The 21,169-nt window shown below is 46.8% G+C and overlaps 2 protein-coding genes and 1 long non-coding RNA gene across 3 annotated transcripts; 1 reads left to right on the top strand and 2 right to left on the bottom strand.

Moving 5' to 3' along the window:
- The first annotated feature begins 224 nt into the window (after positions 1-224).
- On the top strand, positions 225-2,758 carry LOC9267034 (uncharacterized). The gene is made up of 3 exons (XM_015782114.3): positions 225-316; positions 480-580; positions 1,907-2,758. The coding sequence occupies exon 3, from the start codon at positions 1,955-1,957 to the stop codon at positions 2,456-2,458; it is 504 nt and encodes a 167-aa protein (XP_015637600.1). The 5' UTR covers positions 225-316; positions 480-580; positions 1,907-1,954; the 3' UTR covers positions 2,459-2,758.
- A 1,186-nt stretch (positions 2,759-3,944) lies between these two features.
- On the bottom strand, positions 3,945-5,197 carry LOC107277489 (uncharacterized). Its single transcript, XM_026025557.2, has 2 exons — positions 4,703-5,197; positions 3,945-4,598 (listed from the first exon to the last, which is right to left on the bottom strand). The coding sequence occupies exons 1-2, from the start codon at positions 5,195-5,197 to the stop codon at positions 3,945-3,947; spliced, it is 1,149 nt and encodes a 382-aa protein (XP_025881342.2).
- Positions 5,198-9,843: 4,646 nt separating this feature from the next.
- On the bottom strand, positions 9,844-10,629 carry LOC107281038 (uncharacterized). The gene is made up of 2 exons (XR_001545926.3): positions 10,391-10,629; positions 9,844-10,156 (listed from the first exon to the last, which is right to left on the bottom strand). It is a non-coding gene; the product is annotated as an uncharacterized lncRNA (long non-coding RNA).
- Between the last annotated feature and the right edge of the window lie 10,540 nt (positions 10,630-21,169).

The following is a 21,169-nucleotide window of genomic DNA, read 5'->3' as shown; positions in this document are numbered from 1 at the left end:
TTCAAAAGTTAATGGTGCCATCGCCCTACTCTAAACTGAATAAAAAATCGTTGCAACGTGGACGTGCCTATAGCTGAGGGAGGTAAAATATACTTTTTGTTGATGAATAATCTGCTTCACAAGGCCCACAAATAAATCAGATGGAAATGTGCCTCGATGAGGTCCAACCCACTACCACCGGCCCAAGTTTGGTACGTAGGCCCAAGACGAAACGTCAGCGTCTCAGCGAGGTGCCCTTAGGTCGGGAGTTCACCAGCGCCGCTGCCGCCGCCGCTTCCCTCCGCCTGGAGCGCCGCTCCCAACGACGGCGACGACGGTCAGTATATCTCCGACCTCACCTCGCCGCACGCCGCCTTCTCGTATCTACCTCTCCGCCGCTTGGCGCCAGCGGATTCTGGTTCCGAGTCCGGCCTTGCGAGCACGCCGCCGCTTCCGGTTTTTTTTTTTTTTTTACTCATAAATCAGCTCTCCCCCTGCAGGATCGCCGGCGGGTCTCTCATTTCATCTCCTCCCATCTTCCGACGCCGCCGTCGGTCGTCTGCTGGTGGCACGCGGGTTCTGTTCCGCTCGCTACTGACCGGTGCGGCACCAACCTATTCCCCTTCTCTTTCTTTCTTTCTTTTTTCTTTTTCTAAATTAGCAGTTTGACATTAATTAGATGCGCTAATTCATAGAAGAAACTTGAATTTGATGCACTATTACATGTACTGTGTTCAAATTCCGATCGAAATCATCTCGTGTACGGAGTAAATTCTCGGTGCCTTTCGGCCTCTTCGTGCTTTTTTTGCCTACTAAACTTCTGCTCGATCTTGACAATATAAGTTTGAGCAATGATCCTATTTTGCTTCTGACATGGGTTCCTATGTTTTTAGCTTTAATGGTGCTAATGTGATATGTATGTATATTTCTACACGAATATTTCCCTGCTTTTGACATGGGTTGTTCAAGGAAATCAATGCCACATTGCATGACTGAGCACTATAGCTTCTATGCTGTATATATATGCTCCCTATAATTGTGTCAATTTTGTATATTCTAGTTCTAACAAAACATTTCTGCCTCTTGAATAAAAATATAGGGCTAGTTCTACATGCTGTTACTGAAACTAAAACTTTGACTAGGTAGTTAACTAGTACTGGTACCAACATATATGACTGATAGTATAAGTTTCCAATCATTTGTTAGCAAATAATTCTTGTGCGCGTGGTTCATTTCTTTCTTGTTCTGTTGAGTCAGCGCATGGTGGAGTTAGTTGGTTGTGCACATTTGTAGCTCGAAGCATGCATGTTCATGCTGGAATGGGTCATTAGTTAGTGCATGGTGCAGCACACCCCGACGTTTGGGATGGCAGAAGAAGTGGATGGGCGTGGCACTCGTGGCATCAAGGACATGATCTAGTTTCTGTTTTGTCTATTTAAGTTGCAATATAAGGTCAAGAAAAGCTGCTGCTTTGCAGCACCAAAAACTCTCCTTGTGTTCAATTCTTTTCATCAGGTGTTCCACTGATCACTATGTGTAGTTTTCTCTGACATCATTGTGACTCTTGAGTTTTTCTGTGTTGAATCATTGTGAGGTGTTTTACAAGGCGAGAAGCTCATGAGGAGAAATAAAATGTGAATGTGGAACATGCTGACATGGTGACATTTATCCCTTCTAGCTAATTGTAGACATGGATACTAGATAGTTTTTGAAGATTTAAATGTTAACAAGTTGTCTCTGTACCTTTCCTCTAGCACAGCTTGATGAATTGCTAGCTCCCTAGTCACTTTACATGCTGAAATCTTGGTCGGCTTTGGCATTTCATACCAATTCCACCTTGCATTTTTTAAATGTCTGATGTCTCATGTTAGAATCTAGAACACATGGGAGCTAAAAAATTTATGGTGAACCTTTCATTGTGCTGCAGGTTAATCTGTTGTCAGACCACACAAAGGAGAGAGGCACTGCAGTACCAATGGGCATGAAGTTCAGAGTTGTTTGCAGGAAGTTGTATGATTACGTCAGATATGATCTCAAGGAGATTGCTTTTCCTTCATCCTTGCCAGATCCTCCACACATCAAGAAGCGGCCAAAGCTCACCTTGAAAGACAAGTGGTGTATTCTGAAGGAGGCAACCAGGCTGTACGGGGCTTCTTGGGTCAGAGACATTGGCCCTGATCTCAGACCGAATGACTACAAGAAGGTCAAAGAGGAACCCGACATCAAGACTGAGGAGGGAAGCAGCGAGCCTACCACGGTTGAGGACCTTCTCGGCGCATTAAAGGGTGGAGCAGAGAAAGCCAAGCCTGCGTTACAGCGGATGTACATGGCTCGCGCCTCAAACTACACAGATGCACTGAAGAACTATGTCGAGTCCTACAAAGAAGGTCTGAAAGAGCACTTGGAGGAAGAAGCTATGGGTAAAGGACATCGGCAAGGCAATGACGCAACAAAGCCACCACAGTCACCGTCATCATGATTTTGTCTGAACATCTTAGGTGTGATACCACATAGAAGTTTCAGCATATCTTGTGTATGTAATCAACCTGAGTTGATACATTGCCTTCTATTGTAGTAAGAGGGCTCTCTAGGCTGTAGACTGAAAAACGGCAAATGGACAAATGGTGCCTTTGTCTTTGCCAAAAAGAAAGGAAGAAGAGAGTTCTTCATCATTTGGTTGTCTGATATTTTTTGCCTGCTGAATTTGGTGATGTGTAGTGTAAATATGGGCTATGGGCTAAGTATGTTTCTATGGAGATTTTTATTTTTCCTGTTTCAATTGTTGTTATTGGTTGCTACGTGCTGATTGTCTGTAAACTTATATGGATGTCGTGCAGTTGCTGGAAACACAGGATTATCTCCTCTATTTCCATGCTTATACGGTCTGTTTGGTTGGAGAGAGTTTCTAGGAGGGATTGGGAGTTTAAAAGGATGAGGCTATTAACTGTTTTGTTTGGTTGGGGGACATGGGAATTTTGGTGGGATGGGGATGGGGAATTGAGGAATGAACTCCCTCCTTTTCAATACCTGGGTAGGGGCAGGTAATTAGGAGGGAATTCCTCCTTTACTTCGCCTAAACAAATCTCAACCATCCATTTTCATTAATGATCTAATCTCCAACTAAACTCCCTATCAATTTCCACCACCTCTACCAAACAAGAGACTGAGATGAAAAATCAAATTCCCATCTTAATCTCACCATCAATTTTCTCGTGTAAACTCCCAATCCTCTTCCCTCAAGTTGCCAAACAAGCCGATAAGGTTATGTACCATTACCAACTGTGGTACACCTGTCAATGCAACCTTTCTAAGTATCTACCTCTGCTCTGTTCTGCAGATTGCTATGTCATTAATTGAAAACGAAACTGGAGCAATGCCATTGGAACCTTTAGTATTTTTATTCAATTGATTGAAACGTTCTGACTAGCAATTTTTGTTCCCCTTTACCAGCTGATTGAACAAACTAGCATTCCATCATACTTCTAAAAATGTGTTTTGTACTCAAGTCCGAAACTACTTTCAATTAAAGTTTAGGAGTCTTAAACAGCTTTCACTACTATCAGTGTCAAGAGACTATACACCAGCCGAAAGGTTCAGTTCAAAACAAATTCGATGACAAGACACTGCAGTATCAGAGGGAGAAGTTGTATACATGAGGCCTGCAAATCTGAACCTCTTAACATGCTTTCTTTATATCATCAGGTCTGTTATTCTGCTGTGCTTATAATTATATTAGTCAGGTAGTATTAGCTAGCTCGTTGAGATAGATGTTTGCTTGCCTGAGTTGAGTCGAAAAAATGTAACTAGTTGCATTGTAGCAACTGAGTCTGAGAACTGGTTGATGAATGGCTTTGACGATGTTTACCGTAGTTCAAAAGTAATAACTGATGAACAAGTAATTAACTAATGCTGTACATTGCACAAATTTGATTACTGAAAAGAAAATTTGATGTCAGTAAATTTGTTTAAAATGCAGACCAGGAAACCTTGATGAGCAGCTTAATTCCGCAGATGCTGACTTCAAGGCTCTCTGAACCACAGATCCTTGGAGTGAATTCGACATTTGTGCGATAATGGTGGCAGTCAGCATCGCCTGCAGCAGCAATGAGCGTCAAGACGAGCTCGTCGGCCGCACGGACGGCCATGACGCGGCGGGCAAGATCGACGGCGACGTCTCCGGCGGCGCCTCCAGCTGAAGAATTGCTGGTCGCGTTCACTTTGCTGCTGTCGTAGAGCACAATGGATGCATCCGGGATGCTGCTGCTGCACGCAGTGATCTGTCCATGGAAGCAGCGACGATGGCGGCCGGCGCCGGCGGCGGCAGGCAGGCGCAGGGTGACGTCGACGGCGGCCTCGACGGCGCCTCCGATGTAGGCGTAGGAGAGCTCGACCGTGCTGAGCCTGCTATCCAGCGTGCTGCAGCTTCCGACGACCACATCCTCGACACCTCTTGGCATGCTCAGGCTTCTAAATTCGATTAGCCCTTTGCTGAATTCTCTGTCGTCGACGACGACATCGCCGTCATCCTCCTCCTCCTTCAACTTGAGATTCACCTCGAAGAACACGGAGTCGGACACCTCGATTGATCGAGTTGGTCCGGTCAAAACCAACGTTTCATCCTATATAATCATCATCATCATCATGCAATATTGCAATTATGCAAGAACAAGAAGTGATCAATCGATCGATCAGCTAGATTAGATAATGATGATGACGTACTTGCCTTGGAGGTGATGAGCTGGGGATTGTCGGTGGTGCGGCGGAAGAGGTAGAGGCACTTTCGATCGATGACATCCCTGGCGATGACGGTGCCGTAGACGAGCACGGGGTAGCCGACGTCGGAGGAGACGATGTTCACGGCGAGGACGTTCAACGACATGCGCAGCCTGCTGTCGCCGGCTCGGTGGAGGGGCGGCTGGCCGCGGTCGACGGTTCGGCACAAGGGGCCGATCGGCGACTCCTCGTCGAGGTTGAAGAGGATGGAGCTGCAGAACCACAAGCGGGTGTAGGTGCGGCAGCCATGCTTGGGGTCGTACTCGAGGATCTTGTCCCTGGCGGCGTCGCAGGCTTCCCGCCACGCCTGGTGCTCCGCCTCCTTCCGCTCCTTCTCCCGCTGCCTCTCCAGCGCTCGCTCGCCGTCCGCTCTCGCCACCGCCTCGTCGTAGAAGAAGGGCTCTAGGCCGCTCCACTCGTCGCCGCCGCCGTCGTCCTCCGCCATGAGAACCAGTACGTCAACTAATTTTATTACCGAACTAACGGATGTTACGCACATATATTTCTTTATCTTTACCCATGTAATATATATCGGATCTAAGAGTTCTTATTATTCGTAGCGACGTACGATGCGTGGACGTTACTTTTAATTATATATCTATCTCTATCTCTACTATTATAAAAATTAAATATGTTTCCGCTGATATTTTGATAAATTATTTGTATTTGAGTCGGTTTTCAAGATCGTTTACTTTTAAAAATACATAAGGAGTCGTATAATAATTCTTTTAAAATTCTAATTGCTTTAGAATTCTTGTCAGAGCATAAGATAGCAACATACAAGATATAACCATCATGCCAATAAAAGTTCCAAATTAGATATCAATACTATTAAAGTAAAAAACCGGAGAAGGCTACAGCTCGGACGTCCGATAAAACTCAAAAGATCGGAAGCCCTACCCGTTGCAATTCTGAGCAGATAACAGGATTCACGCAAACCATGCACTATGCACCATCTCTTTCCTACTATATACATGTACACTCTTTAGCAATTTTTGAAATGATTTTTCTCCTAACCTATCTATATGATCTATGATCTAATTATATCGTTGTAATTAAATTTTTATAACAAGATCTCACATGAGTATATTACGTTGAAAAAACATATGAAACATTTTTATACCATAAATAAAACAGTTGAGTTATAAGTACTGAAACATCATACCTATTTACTGAAACATCAAAAGAACGCTATTGCAACATTTGCAAATAAACTAGTGAAACATTTGAAAAAACTTATTGAAATACCTAGATAATAGGATGTGCAACATTTAATAATCTGTTGCAACACAAAACTTTAAATGTGCAACAAAGTCGAATTAAAAATTGAGACATTTGTTTCTCATGCGTGAAACATTTGATTTTAACGGTTGAAACATATGTATTTTTTTATCGAAATATATTCATATGAGGTCTTGTTAAGAAGATTTAATTGCCATAAATACAACAGATCAGATTACAGACTAGATAAATAGTTTAAGAGAAAAGGAAATTTTAATGTTTCAAATGGTTGTTGGTTGTTGGCTTTGGTTGAAAAAATAACTATTCTATTGTGTGAGTCCTTTACACATGCGTAACTAAAAAGTTTGCTGATGTATGCTTCTATCGAGTACTACTTTGTTTCTCTGCTTAGTTAAATGTGAGGGTCCCGTCCGGTATATTCTTCCGGGTCGGACGTCTTAAATAAAGCATTTCTGGTAAAAATCGTCGTCGTCGTCGTCGTGGTGGTCAGTTCATGTGGATGGATGGATAGATCTAAGCGCTCGCCCAATTCCAACTCACCGGATGCACTCTGCTTTTTTTTTTCCTCCCTTTCTTCCTCTGTTTTTTCTTGATGAATCAGAGGAGCAGAGCACAAGGTGGCACAGACACGCGCACACACACACCACGCCCACCCACCCCTCTCTCGGCTCGGGTTACCTTGCTAAACCCAAAACCTCTGCCCTTGTGTCACTGACAATGTGGGCCTCCTTGAACTACAGTGGACAACTTTTTACCTCCCCTAGTTGAGTTTGGATGGTATTAATTAGCCACATAAATGAATACACTACTTAATAATACTAAAAAAATAGTATTAAGGAAGCAAGCAGCAACACTAACCGTATTACTCCACTAGTTAATTAATCAATCAAAAGCAGGAAGAATTAAATGTCCTGATGGAATATTATGACGTCAGCCGCGCGTCACTTTACGTGCCCGGCCGATCACATGCATGCAAGCATGCACACACGGCGCTTGTAATAATATACTAGTCCGTCAAGTGCTTTTTTTTTTCCTTTTAAGGGGGGACGTCACTAGTTTTGTGCATGTCATTTAAAAATTATCAAAAAATTCTTAAAAAAATTATCAAAATAGATCAATATATGATATATCTTTTCGCAAACATACAAGGCAACATTCTACTTATACAATTCGAAACAAAAATAACAAATTTGACCGTGAACTACACGTTCTATTCACGGTCAATTTTATTGTTTTTGTTTATACTTGTACAAGTTGAATTTGAATATGCATGCTTGCGAAGTTAAATATCACATATTGATCTATCATACTAAATTTTTTTTAAATTTTTTTTGATAACTTTTAAGTGACATGAAAAAAGAGGGGATATCCCCTAAGGATGAATAGAGTTTTCCTACTAGTCCTTCGTTTCATATTGCAAGTCATAATTTGATTAGGTTTGACAAGATTTATAGAAAAATTAGCAAAATCTAAAATATTAAATTAGTTTAATTAAATACAACATTAAATATATTTATAATATATTTGTTTTGTGTTGAAAATACTGCTATGTTTTTTTTATATAAATTTGGTCAAACCAAGTTTGATTAGAAAAGGATGAAAGAGACAGAGAGAGAGTAGCTGGATTTTTCACATTTTGATCCTTTTAAAAAACTTATTTCGCAAATAGACCCCTGAAAAAACTTATCCCAGAAATGGTCCTTTTTTGGGCGCCAGAGTGGCTGGCGCCGTCATCCAACGGGACGGCGCCAGCCTCTCTGGCGCCGTCCTCCTGCCACCGTGGCGCACGCGAACCGACGTGGCAGGAGGAGGGCGCCAGCCATGCTGGCGCCGCCCTAGGGAGGAGGGCGCCAGCATGGCTGGCGCCGCCGCCTCCATTCCTGTTTCTCTGTATGGAGTTGCAACGGTGTCATTTTTATTTTATTTTTTCGGATGTTTTTTCACACTTAGGATCACGATACAACCAACCACAAAAAAAATTTAAACTCGAACTACCACTTAGCTAAGTCTGAAAATATCTAGCATACCACTTAGTCTACTTTGCACCTTCACTAAAATTAGACCATAACTCCTTTAGTAAAACCCTTTGATCAGCATGTTAAACATAATGCACTCTACCACTATATGAAATTACTTAATCTAATTCAAAATATAACCACATGAAATGACATATATAAGTTAAACAGTACATAGAGATGTAATTTTTTTTATTTTTATTTCATTTTTTGATATTTTTTTCACACTTAGGAGAACATAGGAACCAACCGTATAAAAAATAAACTCAAACGAACAAAATATGTGACATGTAGAATTTTCCAAAACTCTACCGAAACGGACAAAATATGCCATGTATTAAAATAGGCGTAACTTTCTCATACGGACTCGGAATCAGGCAAATAATATATGCACGGACATCTACAGAAAAAGTTACATCCGATTCTGTTACATCCGATTCTCCCCAGCTTTGCCGGGTTCGGCGATATTAAAACCTCCAAATTCCGCTTGCAAGATTGTGTTTTCGAGGAGAGAAGTTTTTCGGTGGAGCTTTGGAAAATTCCACATGCCACATATTTCGTCCGTTTGAGTTTATTTTTTACGTGGTTGGTTCCTGTGAGTTCCTAAGTGTGAAAAAAATATCAAAAAAATAAAATAAAAATAAAAAAGTTGCACATCTCTCTCCTTTGCACTAGTTCGGAGAGAGGAGAGGAGAGGAAAAATTCTACATGTCACATATTACGTCCATTTGAGTTCAATTTTTGTATGGTTGGTTCTTGTGTGTCCCTAAGCGTGAAAAAAATATCAAACAAATAAAACAAAAATAAAAAATTTCGGGGGGGGGGGGGGGCGCCAGCCACTCTGGCGCACTCCCCCTAGCCACCTCAGCATCGCCCCGCCACGTCGGCGGTGGGACGGCGCCAAAGAGGCTGGCGCCGTCCTGTTAAACGACGGCGCCAGCCACTCTGGCGCCCCAAAAAGGACCATTTTTGGGATAAGTTTTTCTAGGGATCTACTTGCGAAATAAGTTTTTCAAAAGGACCAAAATGTGAAAAATCCAGGAGAGAGTAGTATAAATCAAGCAGCTAGCTGATGGTTAATTAATTAATGGCAGCGCATATATGCATGCATGTCCTGGTCCTGGACACGTACGCGCGGAACGTACACGATCGAGCAGTGCATGCGCGCCGGCGACGTACTGGCTTTCGTTCTGCACGCGTCCGGAACGAGATTGCTGAGGGACGATCGATCGCCCCTAGCGATCAGTCCGTCTCCCCTCCCTTTCCTCCACCTGATTTTCTTTTTTATCAAGTTTACACATCTAAAGTTTAAAAACCCAAAGTTTATAAGTCAAAGGTTTATATATTCGATTCAAATTTAAATTTGAATTAAAATGTTTTTTTACATAGTATTTCTATACATCTAAAGTTTATAAACCCAAAGTTTATAAGTCAAAAGTTTATATACCCGTTTCAAATTTGAATTGGAATTTGAATTCAAATATTAGTTTATAGACCCAAACTTTATAAGTCAAAAGTTTACAAACCCGTTTCAAATTTAAATTTAAATTTAAATATTTTTTATATACAGTATTTGTATTTCTATACATAAATTTTTTCAACTTTGTCTTTTTATTTTTTTTAATTTTTATGGTGTACTGTGGTAGGAAGAGAAGAAGGGGAGGAGGAAGGGGGAGAGGAGGGAGCGTACAGGGGAGGGGCGGGCGGTGATCGCTAGGAGCGGTCACCCGCCTATTAGCCTCCCCCGTGCGGAATGCGATAGATCAGTGCGTTCGGCCGGCATGGCGGCGACGACGGCGGCAGCATCTCCTCAACACACGAACGCATGTAGAGCTGGGACTTGAACTAGCACCATAGTTATTAAGACCGGACCGGTAATTGAACCAGCGAGGACGTCGGTTCACTGGTTCATTGGTTCAACCGCCAAAAACCGGTTCGATTGTTTTGAACCGGTCAAATTGAACCGGCCACAAACCATGTCACAGTACATGCATTTGATCTTTTTTCCCCTCCCTGAGTAATATGCGTGCAATAGGCCCAAGCAATGTCAGTCTTTCTTCTTGTCTTTGGTTCTGATGCTGATTCTTGAGCAGTAGATGTAGGTGTACTCCCATCAACAGGAGTTGGAGTATCTGAAGAATCCATTGCTGTCAAAAATACAAATAATTACTAATATTGATTTATCTAAAAAAAATCAAAGCTTCAGTAAAACAAGTATATATGCATTATATTTCTTCAGTACAACTAGCAAAGTAACAAATTTGTGTCTTCTAAAAAATCAAGATCTGAAATAAAATCGTCACAATAGATCTTAACTAGTTCACTACCAACGGAACTGGCAATAGCATAGTAGCAATTTCAGTAGCAAGTTAGGAACGTACCATCTGCCATGGATGAAGCTTGCGTCGATGGAGAGTTGGAGACTGGATTTGGAGCTTGGAAGAGCTGAGCGCTACTCGATGGAGATTGGAGACTGCAGAACAGGAGAAGTGGAGATGGTGCCGCCGCTCGCCGGAGCTGGACTGCCGTGCGCCCGTGCTGCGGTGCTGGTACAGCAGTTCGTCGCCGCCGCCGCCACCGAAGGTGAAGGGACGAGAAGTCGAGAAGAATACGCCAATGTGAATCTAATCCTATTCCCCACGGGCTGTAACCCTAAAAATTGCGTGTTTACAATCTTACCCTTTGCCTTTGTTGTGTCACACTGAGAAAGATGAGGGGTAACTGGTCCAAATGCAAAAACCGCCTGGTTCAGTTAAAACCGTCCGGTTCGCCGGTTCCGTAAAAAACCGGCCGGTTCGAGCGTTTTTTAGCGGTTCGATTGCACAGACGGTCTTTGAAGTGAACCGAGCCGCTGCACTCTCTGGTTCCGGTTATTAGCGGTCGAACCGCCGGTCCGATCCGGTCCTAATAACTATGGCTAGCACGACGCGGCACAGCGTGCTTCGTGCCAAATAGAGCCGTGCCGCCCCGACATGGCCAGCACGGGGGGCGCTGATACGTGATCAGCCGCGTGCTCCCGCGCGCTTGCGGTCAGTCAGCCCCCTCTAGTCTCTAGTCTATATGTATCTATACATCATATGCATATACTATATATATATATACATACGTATATACATATAATTTTTTATGAATATGTTTTTAACACATAAAAAATATATACACATATATGAAGTTTATATACGACGTATATAAAGTTTATATAGGATATATACAAACTTTGTATACGATATATACAAATTTTATATACATACGTATTAAAAAAAATACATCACGTATACAAAGTTTGTATATGCTTATACAAACTTTACATACGCGTATACAAACTTTGCATACGTACGAATACAAATTTTGTATTCATGCATCTTAAAAAAGGGGAAAAAAACCGAACAGAAGAGAAACCAGAAAAAAAAAAGAAAAAACCAAACCGAACAGAAACGAGAAAAATGAAGAAAAAAAGGGAAAAAAAAAGAAAAAGCTAACCGAACAGAAACGAAAAAAGGGGGGACAGGAAAACTCGCTACTCCCTCCTCTCGCGCGGCGCGTCTCGTGCCAGGCCGCCTCTTCAGCGACGCGGCCCAAGCACGGCCCAGTGGTCTGATGGGCCTATTCGTGCCGGGCCGGCACAAGCACGGCCCAAAAGAAGGGAGCAGGCCGTGGTGGCGTGCGGCTTCGTCGTCCCGTCGCGGCAGTGACGGCCGCGCCCACCCTGCTCGTCGCGGCGATGCGGCCCACCGCGCGGCGGCGTCAATCAGCGAACAGTTTTGCCAACGGCTGGTGCTGGCCTTGCTGCTACCAGCTAGCTACCGATGAGGCAATGAATAAGACGAGCAAGATGACAATTTCTCTCTCCCTTCATGGCATCATCATCTCCATCCCATTGTTGCAGGCGTAACGACGGCGGCGGCTGCGGCGCCGCGACCTTCCAGTGCCTGCCGTCCGCAGTGGCTAGCTAGCAGGCGTCCGTCATCCCTGCAAGTTAGTTAATTGCAGCGGCATCAACATGCTTGGTGATCATCACTACTGTAACTTGCCCTGACTTTAACATGGGGGTGCAAGTATGATTGCTAGGGGATGTCTCTAAGGATTATGATCTGGAAGTTTGTCTTGTTCAAAGTGATTATTTTAAATATTGTTCTCGCTCTTTAGTCAGTATAACATCAGTCATATGGCTCTTCATTGCAACAGATTACAGACTGTACAATGATCTTTACTAGTCAGTGTACGATTAATTGTCTAACTTATGTTATTTGGAATTTAATCTTAAGTCTAACGATCGTCTGCTTGGTGCTAGCTAGCTGATGAGCATGTAGACGACGAATGTGATGCAAAGTGAAACAAGACCTTGATTATACAGGACTCCATCGTAATGGCATTGTGATCCAGGGCTTTCCACGGATCTCTTCAATGGTATAGTATGGGCGGCACGGCCCAGGCCCGGCCGTTCCTGGGCCGAGGGTAGTCGGGCCGGATGCCGGCCCGGCAGCCATGCTTGGGGTCGTACTCGAGCGAGGATCTTGTCCCTGGCGGCGTCGCAGGCTTCCCGCCACGCCTTGTGCTCCGCCTCCTTCCGCTCCTTCTCCCGCGGAATAAGTCCACTTTCCCTCCCTCAACTTATGGCCGTGTATGAATAGCATCCCTCAACCGCAAAACCGGGTATAACCCATCCCCCAACCCCGAAAACCGTTGCAAATCAACTCCCCGAACGGTTTTAGAGGCGGTTTTGTCCTATGTGGCAATTGACTTGCTTATGTGGCAGTTGACTTGCTGAGTCATCAAGCGGGACCCACATGTCAGCAGTCTCCACCTCATCTCATCTTCTCCCTCACCAGTCACCATGATTCCCTTCAAGAAACGGGAAAGGAAAAAATCAAGAAGCGGAGGCGAGGCGACAGAATCGAGCAGCAAGATCAACGGCAAGACAAGTAGCATATGATGGTTGCCGAATTCAGAGAAGACGCTGGCGATCACGCGAAACAAGAAAGGGGAACGAACAGAACAAATCAGAGACCATGAAATCGTCGAAGAACATGAGCAAGCAGCAAACAAGCTAGCGGAGTTCTTCTAGCGTGCACGCGACACGGAGCGGGTGTCCGCCATGCGCAGCTGCTGGCAATGCCACCGTCGTCCCCGTGCCGGAGCCTCTCCGTCCTCATGCTGCAGCACAACCCGGCGCTCGGCGACATCCCCAGTGGCTTCCTTCTCGGACGGCCGGCAAGCTTCTCCCGCGCGCGGACGGCCGGCGAGCTATTTCCCCGTGCGCGGACGGCCGGCGAGCTACTCCCCCGCGCGAGGACGGTTGGCAAGATCCTCCCCGCGCGCGGACGGCCGGCGAGCTCCTCCCTCGCGCGCGGCCGGCTGACGAGATCCTCCCAGCGCGAGCACTGCCGGCGAGATCCTCCACACGCGCGGACGGCCGGCGACTTGGAGGGGTTGCCTCGTCCTCCACGACCCCCTCTTAGACGATGCCCCGGCGCCCTCCCGCCTCCTCTGCGTGCTCGAGCTGGGCCACTCCCCGCGCGCGGCGTGGCCAACCGACGAGCTCGTCCCCCTTGCGCCGTCGTCGCCGCCCTGCTGATAGAAGGTGAGAGGAGGAAGATATGAAAGAGAAAGAGGGGAAGAGATGAGATGAGGTGGAGACTGCTGACATGTGGGTCCCGTTTGATGACTCAGCAAATCAACTGCCACGTAATCAAGTCAATTGCCACGTAGGACAAAACCGCCTCCAAAACCGTCCGGGGAGTTGATTTGCAACGGTGTTTAGAGTTGGGGGATGAGTTATACCCGGTTTTGCGGTTGAGGGATGATATTCATACACGGCCATGAGTTGAGGGAGGTAAAGTGGACTTATTCCTTCTCCCGCTGCCTCTCCAGCGCTCGCTCGCCGTCCGCTCTCGCCGCCGCCTCGTCGTAGAAGAAGGGATCTAGGCCGCTCCACTCGTCGCCGCCGCCGACGCCGCCGTCGTCCTCCGCCATGGTGACGGCTAAAATTAAAACCAGCTAGGTTAATTAATTACCTGATTAGTTAATTTCTTCGTAATTAAACAATGTTTTATATGGTTACATATGACCTTATACGTTTATAGGTTGGTGAAAATGATTTTTTTAGCTGGGCTGACTTGGGCCAGAAATTACTTTTTATTCGGGTTGAAATTGAATTGTTTATCAAGCAAACGAGATGCAGGTTCTGATTTGATTTTCAGCGTGATACTGGTTTATGGTTTGTGTGAATTCTATAGTTTTTTACTTATTATTGTTTAATGAAAAAAGTCCGAATTACACCCTTGAACTATTAGGTGAGTACGAATTACCCCTCAGACCTAAAAACCAGATATTTTTCACTCTCAACTATTAATACCGGACGAATTACGTCCTTGACTTAAACCGTAGTGGTTTTGGTCCTATATGCCAGTCCGATCAGCAATTCATTTTTTAAATTGATAGACCTCACCTGTCAATCTCATCCTCTATCTCTCCTTCTCTTTCCCTAATCATCTCTCTTCTCTCCTTCTCTCAATCAGAGCAGCCGGTGGACGGGGAGCCGTGGACGGTAGCGACAGACGGGGATGGTGGCGGAGGCAACGGCGGAGAGGGAGCGGAGTAGGTGGTAGGCGGGGACGGGGACAGGAGGGGGAAGCAGCAATGGGGTAATGGAGCACAAGCGACGGTCGATGGCGGAGGTAGTTGGGAGTGGCGAGCGTCGGACGCGCCGCTGCACAGCGACGGGGCGACGGAACTCGAGCGGCGGAGGCGGAGGACCTATTGGGCTCCCGTTCCCCGCCGCCATGGACGCCTCCCAGCGAGCTCCCCCGCCACCACGAGCGCCTCCTGTCTCCCCTGCCACCGTGATGCATCCTCGCGAACTCCCATTCGGTCGTCGCCGTGGACGCCTCCCAGCGAGCTCCCCCGCCGCTGTGTACACCTCCCTGAGAGAGAGCAGGGGAGAGACGTTAGGGGAGGGGATATGTTGAGGGAGAGATGACAAGTGGGTCCATGTTTTTTTTTCTGTATTTTTTAGTTGACTGGATTGTCACGTTGACGTCATGTGTGCAATCTCATATCAAAATCGCGCTTAGGGAAAGGGCGAAAGATATCTGGTTTTCGGGTCGAGGAGGTAATTGTACCCACTCGATAGTTCAGGGGTGTAATTCGGACTTTTACCTGGTTTAATCCTCTGTTTGGAGGACTGGTCGATCTATCTTATCCTATTGAAAAAGATGTGAGTTGCTCGATCCATTTTTTTCAGTATTAATTACTGCATTGATACTGTAATTTTGGGAAGAAAATGGTATGCTGTTCTTGACCTACTGTCGCTTAATTTTCCTATTTTTCTTAGCGTTGAGCACTACTACAAAACATCAAATAGGCGTCGGGACTATAAGTGCCGGAAGTGTTAAAACCGGCACTTATAGGTCTTTTTCCACTTCGGCGGGTTGAAATCGTAAAAAACCGGCACCTTTATCAATTATAGGTGCCGGTTTTAAAGAAAAACTGACACCTATAGGTGTCCGTTTTTTAAACAAACCGGTGTCGATTTTGTTAAAACCCAACCCTATAATAAATTATAGGTGTCGGTTTTTGTAAAACTAGCACTTATACCAAGCCGAGCCGAGCCGATCGAGTGGTCTTATCCATATGACCGCACCCTTATCTGTCACGCCCAGAAATTTAGCCCAAATTTCCAGACTATTTTGTTTATTAAATCCCTATCCAGGACCAGCCAGGGCACACAAAACGACAAGTAATATACAGTTCCAAACGTAAATACTTACAGAAGAGGCACTTAGTCCTCACACCGAAAGAGAACGGCAGCAGCGGAAAAAGGCGATCCTAGCGGGGCTTCAGCTTCAGCTTCACTCCACAGGCAAAACTCAACTGGGGTCTGAGCCTTGGTCTTCTAACTTCGTCTTCAGCTCAGAAGCACTACACTTCTGAAAAGGGGGAATAATAGCAAGACTGAGTACAACCACCGTACTGAGCAAGCCACACCAACGATGCAGACGTGCAAGGGGATACAAGGAGGGGTTTGTGGCTATTTGCATAAAGGCAGTTGTAAAACATTTTATTGAGCAAAACAGTAAAACAATTGAGTAATTAAAGTAATATTGAATCTCCACTGATCAACAGGCCCAACCAACCCACCTGGACTACAGTGCATTGAGTCGATTTATTAAGGTGGGACTAATCACGGTGAATCTGGTCGACCGCCTATAATTGCGGGCACGGCTATTCGAATAGTTTTACTCTGATCAGAGGTGTACAACTGTACCCACAAGACACAGCCCCACGACACGTTACCGTGCGCCGACATGTCACCACGACATACCGGAAAGAGGCCGTGACAGGACCCTTCGCATAACCCCCTCTAACCAAGCACACCACACCTCAGGTTTCACCCCCGTTCCCAGCGGGCAACGGGCAGTCCCCTCTCGTGCCTAGGTGAATCCGGAAGCGACAGAGGCCGTCGCAGGGCCCGCCCCGCTCCATCACGCCCACCCTTGCCTGGATGCGTCAGCTAGAGGAAAGCTACACTACAAGCCCAGCCGTTGCCCACGCTGGCTTGTGGTAAGTACGATAAGTTCTTCCAGGGCATCCCGCGAGCCGGTCCTTAATTGCCATGGGTGCGACTAGCAAAACCATGCACCCACAGCCCACCATTCAGTCGCATTTTAGTTGGATAATTACGACCATGAAGCATGGCCAGATGTCTCGAGCACGCAGCTCATTCTGATACTAAAAAGGTCTAATACTGTAATTATCCCATCAACTGAGCTAGTGGTAATTAAGCATGGCTAAGCATATAGTTCTAGCTAGGTTACATAAGCAACATGAGCTAGTCGATTCATTACCCAAGGTTGACAAAGAACAGATATCAAGTAAACATGGCACAAGCGAGCAGATAGGTAATACCCGGATCCCATGTAATTAGCAAAACATGCATATTTATTTGTAACGAGTAAAACATTTATAAATTGGTATCAACATGCTCAAGGGGAATGTGTGACTTGCCTTGCTTCTTCACTTGGAGCTTCTGAACTCTTATCCTTGCGAACGCGATCTTCCGAAACGACAGGAACTACACGCTGGCACGCAAAACGAGGAAAAACTCTAATAAAAACCAAGGAAACAGTACATAAAAAGTAAACAAACATGTAGAGCTCAATTTTAGATGAATTTTGCAAGTTGAACGGCTCAATTCGGAGTTCGAATGAATTAGATATGAATTTTAGAAGTTTTGAGCCATTTAAATGAATTTCTAGAATTATTAACGAATTATGACGCAATTATCATTTATTTTTCCAAAGGAAAAGAGGGTTGCTGACGTCATCAAAGGGGAGGGGCGGCGCCGGCAAGTGGGCCCCACCGGTCAGCGGCACAAGGGCGCCGGTCCACCGTGGACCGGGACCACCGAGGCGGTCCACCGCCGGTCCACGGGAACCGACGGTCCGGATCGGCCCAAGCCGATCGGGCGGCCACGGGGTGGCGCGGCTGGGCACGGGCACGGCTTAGGCCGGCCCGACCTAGCGATGGCGCGCGGCAACGCGACCACCGGCGGCGACGGCGCGGGGAGTGGCGGCGCACGCGAGGGAGGCGCGGCAAAGGGGACCGATCGGCCCGGGCGAGCAGGGCAGCGGCAGCCGGCCGGTCGAGCACACGGCGCGGCGGCGACGCACCGGCGACGCACGCACAGAAGCGGCAGCGCACGGCGCTAGGAGGGAGAGGAGGAGGAAACCGGGGTGCTCACCACGGGGCGACGCCGGAGAGAGGCGGCCGACGGAGGGAGGCGAGATGGCGGCAGCGCGAGAGAGGTGGTGCGCGAGGCGGCGATGTTCCGGAGGCGGAGAGGGGAGATGGAGTATGGGTCGGGGTAGAGCTCGGCACAGCGATGCCGACGACACAAACGGCACGGCGCGGCGACCCCTAGGGCGGCAGTAGCGGGCGGCTGGAGGCGGTGAATGGCGGTGGTTTCGGCTTGCACGGTGGGAATGGTGCTGCGGGGGTGGAAGGGGAGGACGGAGTGGATGCCGGGGTGCGGTGTGACGCGGCGAAGCCGTTGGAGGCAAAAGCACGGCCGGGCGAGGCGGCGCTCGCCGGCGGGGAGCGGATGGAGGCGGCTAAAGGCGAAGGTGGCTCGGGGTGGCGGTGGAAGCGGCGTTGCGGCGGTGGATTGGGGAAGAGGAGCGGTGGACGGGGTGCGCACGGCGACTGCGGTAACGGGGAGGGCGACGGCGCAGTGCGGGGTGGACGGGAGCGGCGGCGCGGCGCGGCTGGAGTTCGCCGGAGAGCGGCAGCGCGTGGGCTCGGCGCGGGGAGAGCGAGAGAGGGCGCAGCGGCTTGGGGAAAATGGGGGAAACGGATGAGGGAAGGCGGGATCGAGCCCGGGAGAGGCGGCAACCGGCGACGGAGTGGGGCGGCATCGTGGCGGGTGTGGCGGCTCGGCGTGGCGTCGATTCCCTCGGGGAGAGAGGGGGAGTGGGGCGGGATGTGGTCGCGAGGTGGAAGGGGTCTCGAGTCCACGCCGGTTGGGACGAGGGGAGGTGCGGGATCGGCGGAGGGAGTGGGTGGCGTGGCCGACGGTTGGAGCTGGCCGGAGGTTGGGGATGACAGGTGGGGTCCACGGGTCCCACCTGTCGGAGAGAGAGAGGGAGGGAGAGGCCGGCTGGGGAGGCGGAACAGACTTGAGGGAGGGAGAGAGCTGAGCGGGCCGAGGGAGGAGGCCGGCCCGAGAGGGAGAGAAAGGGGGCGCGCGGGCCGCGGGAGAGAAGGAAGACTTGGGCCGAAAATGGCCCAAAGAGAGGAAGGGGGATTTTCTTTGTTTTCTTTTTATTTTAATTGATTCAATGATCTTTGTGCTATTAAAATTATTTCTCGAGCTCCGAAAATTCGCGGGAAATTTCAGAGAGTATTTTAGGGCACAAAGAATATTACAAAATATTCTCGGCCAATGATTTTTAAAGGAAAATTTTAAATTCCCTCATTATTTCACTTGATAAAATTGCTTTAGCTTTTATTTAATTTCTAGAAAATGCATTATTAAATGATTTTTAATCCCGAACGAGAATCGGGGCATTACATTATCCTCTCGATCTCTCTCGCTCTCCGTCTCTCTCTCTCGCTCGCTCGCTCCCTATCGTCTCTCTCTCGTCCGACGGAGTGGCGGTAGCGGCGGCGGCCCCGCGGAGGGGGCCGCGGCCTCCCCTCCACCAGATCCGACCGGATAGGAGGCGGCACACCTCGGCAACAGTAGCGGCAGCGGCAGCCCGACGGAAGCGGTAGCGGCTGCTGTGCCCCTCCATCCTCCTCGCAGCCTCCTCGCCGCACCACGCTGGATCCGGCTGCCTAGATGTCAGGGGCTGCTGGATCCGGCCTCCTAGAGGCGGCGTCGGCGGCAATTTGATGGTGAGTCTTCAATTTCTGTGATTTGTGTGGGGATGCTGTGGTTGATGAATCGATGGTGATGTTGATGAATTAATGCTGATGTTGAATTTATGTGATGGTGAGAAGTGAGATGTTGATATTGATATTGATATTGATGAATTGATGTTGATGAATTTTTGTGATGATGAATCATGATTTCTTGTATATGGGATGGGGAGCTGCTCGATCCAGAGCCGATGCATCGAGCTGGTTTTTTTTGGCTCCTGTGCGTCTCAAAGGTGCCGGTTATGGAATCGGCACCTTTGACCCTGGCTAATCAGTGCCGCCTTCCGGGTGCCGGTTGGGAAAACCAGCACCTAAGAGGTTTCCCAACCGGCACCATTTAGGATTTCTGTAGTAGTGGAGGCACTGCAGCGGGCCATGAATGCATGGCCAGCATATCAAGGTCACCACGAACCTGAGCACCGGCCGAGCCTCGCGCCACCTAACTCCGGCGGTAGCAACAAGGTGCGGGCGTTGCACGCAGCGTTGGCAAAGACAGCGGTGCAAGTCCGGCAACCACGGCGAGCTTAGCACAAGGTCGACCGGCGGCACACCAAGCATGACGATGAGCAGCGGGGCGACAAAGGTGGCCTGTTGAAACTAACTGAGGTGTTTAACAAAATTCATGACGGATGGCATTGTTCTAATTTTGAAATAGTACAGTGGCATCCACCCAATTTCACGAACAGTAATGACGTATTCTTAATTGAACAAATTTGCAATGGCATCCATCAAATTAACCCTATCAATAATAAAGAGCCAACTTAAGAGACTATTCTTTGTATGAGTGCTGTTTTTCTCTGATGTGAAGTATTTGAGAGCCCCTCTACCTTTAAACATGTCCTAAATACTGAATCACAACTTCACAAGTTTCTAAAAAAAAAAGTTAAGCAATTCTAGGAATGTGCCATATGATCGATGTGGACTAGAGAGCTTCCAGCCCTGTCCTTTCTTAAATATTTGAAAGTATGTGAGGCTTTTGTAAAACACTTGCTCCCAAGTCTAATAATTAAATAGTTTCTGTGGGGTATAAGAAAACTGTATAATATTACTTTTATAACTATTAAGAAAGCAACATGTTTGTCGTTTAGAAAGCAATCATTTAATTTTAAGTAGCAAAGGTTTCTTTCAACTGGAGTTAGTTGGAGCACGGTGTATGTCTCGAATTGTACCATGCCTGTACACGTGCTCTTTCGAAACATCAACATTTTGGAATTATGAGCATTAATTAATTTTTCAGGTGTGTACAATATGAGGTACTGCAACTTCATAATTAGCACTAATTAAAATATCAGTGTTAATTAATCGCGAGTCTCGGTTAACTAACGTACGCTAGTGGTGCACTACAGTAGGAAAAAAAAAATCTAATCTTGGATAGCATAGACCTTGTGAAAAATTAATTCCATCGCTAGCTCTTCAAAAATCGGTGCTCATGATATTATATATACCAAAACGCTGTTGATAATATATTTAGTCATTTTTTGGTGTGTATTTTTTTAAAGAAAATCTAACATGTATATCACGATCCTTCTTGATCTGCATCTTGTATAATCATACAAATTTAAATTGAAAATATGGACGCTGTCTAAACTGAAATTAAACTGAAAACATGCATGCATATAATTATAATTAATAAGCAGTGCCTTCTTTTTATAGAACACCATCGTTTAATATATTCCACAAAGAACATAGTAAATACAAATACTCGTACATTAATTTCTTTGTGGAATATATTTTGAGTT

The sequence above is a fragment of the Oryza sativa genome, chromosome 5 (assembly GCF_034140825.1).
Source record: "Oryza sativa Japonica Group chromosome 5, ASM3414082v1".
Taxonomy (NCBI): domain Eukaryota; kingdom Viridiplantae; phylum Streptophyta; class Magnoliopsida; order Poales; family Poaceae; genus Oryza; species Oryza sativa.
The sequence above is the reverse complement of the archived record's forward strand: the minus strand, read 5'-3'. Positions and strand labels throughout refer to the sequence as shown.

Bases quoted from the DNA above. Each gene is read 5' to 3' on its own strand.
- LOC9267034 (XM_015782114.3), top strand. From the start codon at position 1,955: ATGGGCATGAAGTTCAGAGTTGTTTGCAGGAAGTTGTATGATTACGTC.
- LOC107277489 (XM_026025557.2), bottom strand. From the start codon at position 5,197: ATGGCGGAGGACGACGGCGGCGGCGACGAGTGGAGCGGCCTAGAGCCC. The intron at 4,599-4,702 runs GCAAGTACGTCA...ATGATTATATAG, and splicing joins CCCAGCTCATCACCTCCAAG to GATGAAACGTTGGTTTTGAC.